General features: G+C 51.7%; 1 protein-coding gene across 2 annotated transcripts in view; it reads left to right on the forward strand.

Moving 5' to 3' along the window:
- The window catches only part of Rcc1l (RCC1 like), a 31,999-nt gene extending 22,312 nt beyond the window's left edge, over nucleotides 1–9,687 (forward strand). For both annotated transcript variants that reach the window (XM_028765987.1, XM_028765988.1), the window contains exons 10-11: nucleotides 648–733; nucleotides 8,741–9,687. In XM_028765987.1, coding sequence (XP_028621820.1) covers nucleotides 648–733; nucleotides 8,741–8,818 — 164 coding nt within the window. In that variant the 3' untranslated portion in view covers nucleotides 8,819–9,687. The remainder of the gene's footprint in view (nucleotides 1–647; nucleotides 734–8,740) is intronic.
- Nucleotides 9,688–10,776: the final 1,089 nt, after the last annotated feature.

Raw genomic sequence — 10,776 nt, forward strand, 5'->3', positions numbered from 1 at the left:
CAGTGAGGGGCTGGGGGCGTGGCTCAGTGGTAGAGCCCCTGCCTAGAATCCCCCAGTGAGGGGCTGGGGGCGTGACTCAGTTGAGGAATGGCTGGCTAGACCTTGCCAGTGAGGGTAATGGGTCAGTAGTAAAGTTTTCTCCAAGGTGTAATCATTGTATCTATTAGTTTGTTACTTTCTGGCTCTTCTACAAGGTCAAATTCATGAGGACAGGAAGCATGTTTGTTCATTTGCTGTCCTGTCCCCAGCGCCCAGCACATAGACAGACCCCCGGTTAGGAACCCAGTTGTTCTGTGCCTCCTCACAGAACATACCCACACACTGAAACCCAAACAGAACTGGTTGTCTTGCCTCACTGTCGGTGAGAACGGGCAGAGCTGGGTCAGATGACGCTGTGTAGCAGGCCGTGAAGGTGAGCAGAGTGGGCTGTGCACAGGAGCCCTAGACCTGTTGCACAGAAAGGCTCGGCTTCCCTAGGCTGGCCGTCAGAAATCCTGGCCTGGGACTTGGTCTGGGGAGGGGACATTCTTTAGGGTGTCTTTCTCTGAGAGGCTGTAGTTCAGAGGCTGAGTTGAGCAGTAGCCTCTGTCCTCTTGATGGCCTGCTCCTTGTGTAGCTCCAACCAAGCCATCTTCCTTCCTTTGCAGACAAGGGTGAGCTGTTTGTGTGGGGCAAGAACATCCGAGGATGCTTGGGGATTGGACACCTGGAAGACCAGTACTTCCCATGGAGGGTAAGACCATGCAGAGGTGGGATGTGGAGAGTGTCTGAAAGGATGGCTTGGCTTTGGGAAGCAAAACCCAAATATGGGAGAACATCCAGGACCTCCTGTTCACTGTGTGCCACAGTCAAGGATGGGCTCCAGGGAGACTGGAGGTGATGAGCAGGAGCTGGTGTAGCGCCAGCTTCCATGTGTGCAGGCCTTCAGCCTTTCTGCTCTGTGTAGTCAGTGCACCCCTGGCACCTGCTGCATTCAGGGTTATACAGAGTGGCCTACTCAGTGTTCCAATCCCTGGAGGAAGCTCCCAGGTGGGCCGGAGATGCGGCTCTGCACACAAGCATGCATGGATCCTTGGGCTATAACCCCAGCACCACAGAAACTTAGTGGGCTGGCCTAAACCTTTGATCCCAGCACTAGACTGGTGATGCAGAAGAATCAGAAGTTCAAGGTCATCCTTGGCTACAATGGCAAGTTGGAAGCCAACCTGGGCTGTATGAGACCCAGTCTAAAAAGACGAGAAAAAAAAAAGAATAGTTAAGTTCTTTTCAGAACAGCTTAGAGAGCTGGTTTAGTAAACACTGGGAAGCACAACATGAAAAGATCCCCCTAAGAAAAGAGAAGGCTCCGCAGGCAAGGGTGCTCACTGTGCTCCCAGAGGACCTGGGGTGGGTTCCCAGCACCCACATGGGATGCCTTACACCTGCCTGTAACTCCAGCTCTTGGGGATCCTACGGCCTCTTCTGTGTCTGTAGTTACTGCACTCCCATCCCACACACACACACACACACACACACACACACACACACACAAACGCACGCACGCACGCACGCATACACAGGCACACACATGTGCACACATGTACTAAGACATAAATAAAACCTTTAGTTACCTTGCTTATTTTTGGTATTTTTATGTCCCCCCCCACCCCTAACTTTTTTTTTTTTTTCTCCTGGAGCCTAAGACCAAACCCAGGGCCTGGCTCTACCACTCAGCTAAATCCTCAACTCCTTAAAAATGAAAAATAAAAATAAAACCAAGCCTCTGCTCCCTTGCTGTGGTAGACGCAGTTAGGAAGCCAGTTGAGCTGCGTGTGTGTGGGGGGGCTGGAGGAGCGCTTGTTGAAGGTGGAGCCGTTATGTGTTTGAGACAAGGTCTCCTGTGTAGCACTAGCTGGCGTGGAACTTGCTGTGTAGACCAGCGAATTTTAAACGTGTAGAGATTTGCCTGCCTCAGCCAGCTTGGGTTTGTTGTTGTTTGTTTTGTTTTTCATTTTTGTGTTTTGTTTAGACCAGGCTACCCTTGAACTCACAGAGATCCACTTGCCTCTGCCTCTCGAGTGCTGGGATTAAAGGCGAAGGCATGCACCTCCACTGCCTGGCCCCAGCTTGGTTTTTAAGGTGCTTTTGTATGTGCTGAGAATGGAATGCAGAGTCTTGTGCATTGGGTATCTGTTCTGGGTATCACTGTAAAACATCGCACCAGCCTCCGAGCACTGACAGGTGACTGCCTGTGCGGAGCCAGTGGTGCCTGGCCTGGCACTTGCTCGCTGATGCATTTTCCTGCCTCTGTTCCTGGGCACAGCTTCTGATAGGCACCACCATGCTTACTTGCTTTTTGTGGTGCTGGGATTCAATCCCAGGGCTTTGTGTGTGCTAGGCAAGCACTCTACCAACTGAGCTACATCCCAGACTTAGAAAAGATCTTTCTTAAAATCACTTAGAAAAACTCAAAACACACATCATTGACTAGAATAAAGGTTTACTTGTCGAAGACCCACCGCTGCCCTGGCCCTTGTGGGCTAGGGTTTCTTATGAACCCCCTCCCCCAACCCCCTTTTCTATGGGACAGGGTTTCTCTGTGTGACCCTGGCTACCCTGGAACTCACTCTGTAGACTGGGCTGGCCTCGAACTCATAAGACATTCACCCACCTGCCTCATGAGTGCTGTGATTAACGGCATGTGCCACCCTCCGGTTCTTACGGATCTCATTATTTATTATGTGTGGGGGTCTTGGGCAGTGCACATGTGTATTATGCTGCATGTGTGGACAACTTTGTGTAGTTGATGCTCTCCTTACATCCTTATGTGGGTTCTGGGAGGGTTCTAGGAATTGAACTCAGCTCAGCAGGCCAAGCAGCAGATGCCCTTACCAAGCCAGCCATGTTGCTGGTCCCGTCCCTGCATCTCCTGCACTCACTCAGCTCCTTTATTAAAAGATGCTTGTGGAGGCTGAGGAGTCTTAAGTTGAAAGTGGACACTGTCTGTCTGTCTGTCTATACCTGTCTATCTTATCTATCTATCTATCTATCTATCTATTGACAAGGTCTCCCTGTGTAGCCCTGGCTGACCTAGAATTTGCTATGTAGACCAGGTTGACCTCAAACTCCCAGAGATCCACCTGCCTCTGCCTCTCGAGTGCTCAGATTAAAGGCATGTGTCCCCACCCCTGGCTGGAGACTTCTTTTAGAGAGAGATACTGTGTATGGGTGATGTTCCTACAGTGGTCTTGCCTGTGTGCCTCCCCAGGCTGCAGATGTGAGCAAGCCAACAGTGGCAGTGAACAACAGCTTAGGCTCTGAGAAAGGCAGGAGCCAGAACCCCCTCCTCCTCCCTCCCTCCCCCATCTCCCCTCCCTCCCCTCCTGCTTGTCCTCCTTTCTATCTGAACACAGGCTTGGGAAAACAGTGGGAGTGCTTTACAGGCCTGCCACCTACCTGTGAGTGTTGTGGGTGGATTACCTACTTCCTGTTGCTTTGACAAAAGCAGCTTACGGGAGGAAGGGTTGATTTTGGCTCACAGTCTGAGGGTACAGTCCATTATGGAGGGGAAGGCATGTTGGCAGGAGCGTGAGGCGACTGGTCACATGGCATCCACAGTCAGGAAGCAGCGATGGATGCTGGTGCTCAGATCACTGTCTCCTGCTCATTCACCCATGGGGTGGCACTGCCCACATTCCAGATGGGTCTTCTCACCTCAATTAAACCCGCCTAGGAGGTGTGTCTCCTAGGAGGTGTGTCTCCTAGGTGGTGTGTCTCCTAGGTGGTTCTAAAGCCTGCTGTTCTGAATCAGAATTAACCATCACAGCTGGTACCTGTTGAGGTGACTTGGCAAAGCATAGCCCCTGGGTAAGGGTCTAGAGCCTGATGCCCCTGGTCTCAGCTTGCACGGTCCGCTCTGACTCACACAGCCAGAGGAGTGGTACCCTGCTGCCCATGGGCTTCCTGATATGTTTTCCTGTTGAGGAATGAGCCTGGCAGCCCTAGTGACTACTGTGTTGGCAGCACCTTGGTCATCCACCCTCTTGCACATTTGGTGAGCCCCAAGGGCTCCTGCCAGGCAACAACTTTGTCTCTTGTCATCTGATTGGATGAAGGGGAGGGCTGGACAGGTTAATTAGTTTCTCATTCTTGTAACGAAATGCCTGGGGTCATCCAATTAAACACAAACAATGTTTAATTTGGCTCCTGGTTTTGAAGTTTTAGCTGGAGTCAGGTGACCCCATTGCTTTGAGCCTCAGGCTGGGCAGTACAACATAGCAGGGGACATGTGACCTTAAAGTTGCTCAACTCACCAAGGATGGAAATTAGAGACACAGAAAAGGGTTGGGGTCCCATCATTACCTTCAGAGGCATGCTCAGTGTCAGGTGGATAGGGGAGGGAACCTTAGTTGAGAAATTGCCTCCATCAGATAGTTTAGGCAGACCTGTAGGGCATTTTTACAATTAGTGACTGGTGTGGGAGAGCCCAGCTCACTGTGGGTAATGTCATACTTGGACTGGTGGTCCATATGTGGAGTGAGCATAGGGGCCAGAGGGAAGCAGAGTGAGCAGGCCGCAAGTGCAAGTCAGTGAATAGCATCCTCCACAGCGTCTGCATCCCCTCCTGCCTTGACTGACCTCCCTCAGCAGTGGATCACCATGGAAGCATGAGGCTAGTGAACCCTTCCCTCCCCAGCTGCTTATGGTCATGGTGTTTGAGCACAGCAGTGGATCCTCTAAGGCATCACCTGTGCCTAACATCCTCTCAGCAGGCGCCACCCCTGAAGATTGCTGCCACTTTCCAGTAGCACCACGCTGGGGACCAAGCTCTTAACAGATGGGCCTTCGGGGCACACTTGGTGTGGGTTCCCGTGCCACAGCCCTTGTACAGGGTGAGCTGTGAGCCCTGAGGTGGATACTGTGAGGTCACACAGAGAAGTCACAGGTGAAGCTAGGTTCACCCCCACCACCTTTTCACTGTTGTGCATGGTGGTGCACACCTGCAGTCCTAGTCACTTGGAAGGCTGAGGCAGGAGGATTAGGTGAACCTGGGTTAATAGTGAGATTCATTCTCTCTCTCCTTAGCATGAAAGAAGCCCTGGATTAGCTCCCTAGCACCACATAAACCAGATGTGATGGGGCACACGATGCTCAGGAATTGAGGAGAAGAGGTGGAGGCAGGAGGATCAGAAGTTCAAGGTCACCCTCAGATAGAAAGGGAGTTTTGAGGTCAGCCTGGGCTACATGCGACCCAGAGACCAACATCCCCACATGACCAGAGACAGGTTTATTGTGGAGTCATTTTGGAGACCTGAAAGAGACGCCAGGGGGCACTGGAGTCTCAGTAGCCACCTCTGTTCCCAGAGATCCTTGCTTGCTGTTGGTCCTGGCCAGCAGGCACAAAACAAACAGCTTCCTGTGTGTGGGCTCTAATGGCCGGAGCATCTGGGGAAGAGCACCTAGGTGCGTAAGTGCAGTGGGCTGGCTGCAGATGACCCGACAAGGCAAGAGAAGGTAAATAGATGATCTCAAGCGGCCTTGGAGGTTGCTAAGAGCCCACCTGGCTAGGTCACCATGGGGCAGCTGGCCACTGCTGTTCTGGGGCCAGCCTAGGGCACCTCTGTCACCTGGGGCCTGCTTCTGTTTGCTCAGTGGTCTGTGTGGCAGCTTTTGCCAAGGCGGTTTTGTTTGGGGAGGCAGCGAGACAGCGTGGCGTGGTTCCTGCCTTCATTTGCTGTCGTCGCTAGCAGCCCCTAATAGAGTTGAAGCCCCACGGTCAGCATCTGCCGCTTCCGTGCTTTCAGGCCAGGCCACCTGTTGCAGGCGTTCATTTCGTCCTGAACTCGGGAAATTGCCCAGGCAGACACAGGAAGGGTGGGTGAATAGGGTCCTGGCCAGCTGATCCCGAATCCACAGCTGGGTGAGGGTCTGAAGGCCAAGTCATGCAGTGTGCCTAGGGAGGCACAGGGCTTGCCTGTGCCCTTCTGCATTCCGAGCTGGTGAGGGCACGAGATGTGTTTAAGTACTTGTCATTTGGGTGCAGGGCATAGTATGATGGGGTTATTATTAAGAGGTTCTTAATACTTGGTTGTTTATTTATTTGGACAGGGAGTCATGTAGCCCAGGCTAGCCTCAACTCATTGCGTGGCTGAGGAACTTCTGCCCTTCTGCTTCAACCTGCGCCCCTTTCCTCCCTTCCCACCGTCACCTGAGTGATAGGATGAGAGGCATGAACCACCATGCCTGATTTATGAGGGCTGGAGGTTGAACCCTGGGCCTCACGCCTGCTGGGGACGCCCTCTATCCAGGGAGCCACATCCCCAGCCGTGGCCGCTGTTTGTCACTGAGTGTCCTTTTATAGTATAGCATTGCTTGTTCATGATAACAGTAACAGGGACAAACAAGAGAGTGGCCATGGTGCTGTGCACCTCAGCTCGCAGGAAGCTGAGACAGGAGGATGCTGCAAGTTGCAGGCCGGCCCATGTCTGAAAAGCTAACATGGTGCAGTGTATGGTGACACCTTTAATCCCAGCACTCAGGAGGCAGAGGCCAGCCAGGGTTACATAGTGACATCCTGTCTCTAAAGCAAACAAACCAGAACGGGCTGAGGCGATGGCTCATGGGTAAAGTGCTTGCTGTGTGAGCATGAGTTCGGTTCCCCAAAGCTCTGCTCAGTGGTGCAGTCAGGGGTGGACACAGTGCGGTCTTAACTCAGTGTCCATAGGAGTGGAAGCAGCCAGCTCTCTGGCGCTTGCTGTCTGCCCGTCTAGCTGAAGCCATATTCTCTAGGTTCAGTGAGAGACCTTGTCTCAAAGACCAGAGTGAAGAGTGACAGAGGAAGATGCCTGACACCAGCCACTGGTTTCCACCCCCACCCCCACATTCAGCACACACACCCTGCACAGCACACATACATACCACATACACCCCCACATTCAGCACACACACCCTGCACAGCACACAGCACACATACATAGCACATAGCATTTTCCACACACTCTACATGTACCACACACACACTCACACGCACACACACATATACACACACATACCCTGCACAGCACACAGCACACATACATACCACATAGCATTTTCCACACACTCTACATATACTACACACACACACACACACACACACACACACACAGACATACACACCATACTACACAATCCCTACACATACTGCACAGACATAAACATACTACATTCGGTACACACTACACATACATACCCCCTCCACACATACATGGACACACACAACACTATACACACACCACACATAGTACATTCTCCATGTGCTGTCTCAGTTAGGGTCAGTACTGCTGTGATGAAACACCGTGACCAAAGCACTGGGGAGGAAAGGGTTCATTCAGCTCACACTTCCACATCACTGTTCATCACCAAAGGAAGTCAGGACAGGATCTCAAGCAGGGCAGGAACTTGGAGGCAGGAGCTGATGCAGAGGACACGGAAGGGTGCTGCTGACTGGCTTGCTTCCCACGGCTTGCTTGGCTTGCTTGCTCTATCTGTCTCTGTGTGTGTGTGTGTGTGTGTGTAGTTGACCTAAACCTAGCCAGCATACACACCATATACAGTACATTCCATACACATTCACCACACACTCCATTCCCTCCATACCATACACACTGCATTCCACACACACATATCGCACACAGTACATTTCTACATACACACCACATACAAAACATGGAAAGGAAAAAAAATTTGTTAAGAGTTTGTGAGGCCCACTGGGTAGAGGCACTTGACACCAAGCTTACTGCTACCTGAATCTAATGTACAATATCCACAAGGTAAAGAGAGGAACCAACTCCTGAAGGTTGTCCTCTGACCTCAAGTACACACACACACACACACACACACACACACACACACACACAGTATAAAAATTAAAGAACAGAATAATGAGGATTGCTGGGCGGTGGTGGCACACGCCTTTAATCCCAGCACTTGGGAGGCAGAGGCAGGCCGATCTCTGAGTTCGAGGCCAGCCTGGTCTACAGAGTGAGTTCCAGGATAGCCAGGGCTACACAGAGAAACCCTGTCTCGAAAAAACAAAAACAAAAAAAACCCAAAAACAGAATAATGAGGATTGAAGGGACCAGCCGCAGAAGGCCCAGTGTAGCTCTGTGGCCCTGTTCCTGGAGTAGATCCACCAGGCGGAGGCCTTTCCTGCACTCTTGGGAAGTACTTGGTGACCCCCAGTGAAGGTTAAAGGATACCCCACCTCCAGGCAGGGAATCTGGAAACCGTGGTCACAGGCAGTCAGAGGTACCAGGAGCCTCTGTGTCCTTCCCCGGGGCCACCTTGTTAGGGTGGCTACTAGAGCTGATGCCACTGCTGGGCAGAGGCAGGGTGGCCTTTTCCTGATACTAGTGAGCTGTGGGTTAGTGTGGGCATCCTCTTTCCAGGGGATACAGCCACACTCACAGAGGGCAAAGAACCTACTAAGAGGAGGGGCTGAGGGTGAGGTTCAGGTGGTAGTTTGCTTGCCTAACACATACAGAGCCTGAGAGTCTCTCCAGTACTACATAAACCAGGCGTGGTACTACATGTGTGTAAACCCAGCACTTGGGAGGTAGAGGCAGGAGGATCAGGAGTTCAGGGTCAGCCTCAGCTACACAGGGAATTGGAGGCTAGCTCGAGTCATATGAATTGTGTATTTCCACCCCCCTCCCACCCCCCCGCAAGGCTCCAGAACCTGTTTGTCCTTCCCTCACTATGTTCATGGCTTCTTTTCCAGGTGACGATGCCCGGTGAGCCTGTGGACATGGCTTGTGGAGTGGATCACATGGTGACTCTAGCCAAGTCATTCATCTGAACCTCCCTCTGGGCCTGTCCCAGGCTGGCCCCAGCCTGTGAGCTATACCGACAGCAACAGCTTGCCAGAGGCAGGGTGTGACCACCAGCAGAGCTTCTGAGGGTACAGGGAAAGGGCCAGGGCCTCTGTGGAGCAGGATGCTTGCTCTGTGTCCTCAGTGGGGACATTATACTAGGAGTCTGTGGACAAGGACCTTTCCCCAATAAGGCTCCTAACTGCTGACCTCAGCTCAGGATGGCTACTGTTGGCTTGGCGTGTTCCTGAGGAGTACCAGGGCATGGAGACTTTGGGTGGCCAGGCAGATCCCTTCTCCAGGTAACACATGGGGACGTGTCTTGTCTGAGACGCTATTCTTAGGGAAAGGTCACTGTTCATGACACATTTGATATTAGGAGTTTAAAGACATGACAAAGCCCTCAGAAGAACTTGTGGTCCCCTGTCACAAGAGGATAAACTTGGGCCTTGCTCAGCCAGAGAGCCAGCTGACCTCAGCTAGGGCCTCTCTGATCAGGTGTCACCCCAGAAGTTACCAGAAGGACACAGTCCAGGAACCCAGAATGCCGTGGCTTGAGACTCTTCGTGGGGCGGCCAGTGGGAGCCAGCCTCCCCGCTTAGGTCTACAGTATCCCAGCCTTGGAACTTCCTCTCTGCCTGGCTTTGAACAGCCCAGCAGCCCCTGAAGAAAGAATCTGCAGGCCAAATGCTTGTGGGCTGAGGGCTGTGGAATCTTGGCTGAAGGGCTGGCCTTGGTGTAGGAAGCCTCAGAAACTGAGAAAATACTTGTTTTCAAGAAAGCTTGTCTTTTCCTTTGAGAACAGTGTTTGAAAAGGTCTTTTGGAATAAAGTCTATTTTCTGCCTTTTTAAAGAATGGATGTCTTGTAAAAGTTTTAATTGATCATTTCTCCACCATAAAAGAAGCAAGTAGCCAGTGGAACACATTTTAGAAGGCAGTCCCACCTGGGACATGGTGTGCGTGCATGCGCTCGCACACACACGCACGCACTCATGTGAAAGACAGAGGATAGGTAAAATGTCTTTGTTCTTCAGGTGCTGTCTTATTGAGATGAGGCTATCACTTCGTAGATCAGGCTGGCCTTGAATTTGCAGAGTTCTGCCTGCCTTAGTCTCTAGAGTTTCGGGACTAAACCTGTGCGTATTACACCCAGTTCCACCTTATGATTGGACCTGGAACTTTCCAAGGCTCGCCTGGCCATCCAGAGAGTCCCAGAAGCCCTCCAGTTTCCATTTCCTCAGTGCCAGGATTACAGGGACATGACCCCATGCTCACCGTTTTTACATGGGTTCTGGGAATTGAATTCAGGTCGTCTGCTTGTCAGGCAAGCACGTTACCCATGGAGTTATCTCCCTAGCCCTTGGCAAGTGTTTTCTGAACAGATAGATCCTTTGGCTGGGAAATAGCTGGTACCTTAGTCACTAGTTATGGTCTCCTAGGCTGCCTGCTACACCCCACTCCTGTTACTTGTTCATTCCACAGGATCTTAAGGGCCCCTTAAGTTGCAGGCATGGGGTACACTGAGTCACGTGTGCAGAAGAGTCTCTGCTTTGTGCAGCTTATCCTTGGGGAGGGACATGGACAGTAAACAAAATGCAGAGTATGGTAGCAGCTTGTGTGGGCTGTGGAGAAAAGCAAAGTCTTGCCCCAAGTACCTAACAGGGACAACTTAAAGGTGGAAGGATTTCTCTTGGCTCTCAGTTTCAGAGGGTTCCAGTCCTGCCATAGCAGCGTTCATGGTGGTGGGAGCTTATAGGAAGGGCCTTTCCCATCCTGGCAGGTCAGACAGCAGGAGCAACAGGAAGCACACAGGAGTGTATTATGGGATGTGAGGATGTGAGGACAGGAGTGTATTATAGGATGTAAGGACAGGAGTGTATTATGGGATGTGAGGACAGGAGTGTATTATGGGATGTGAGGACAGGAGTGTATTATGGGATGTGA

Source organism: Grammomys surdaster, unplaced genomic scaffold, assembly GCF_004785775.1.
Source record: "Grammomys surdaster isolate TR1022 unplaced genomic scaffold, NIH_TR_1.0 166, whole genome shotgun sequence".
In the NCBI taxonomy this organism is placed as follows: Eukaryota; Metazoa; Chordata; class Mammalia; order Rodentia; family Muridae; genus Grammomys; species Grammomys surdaster.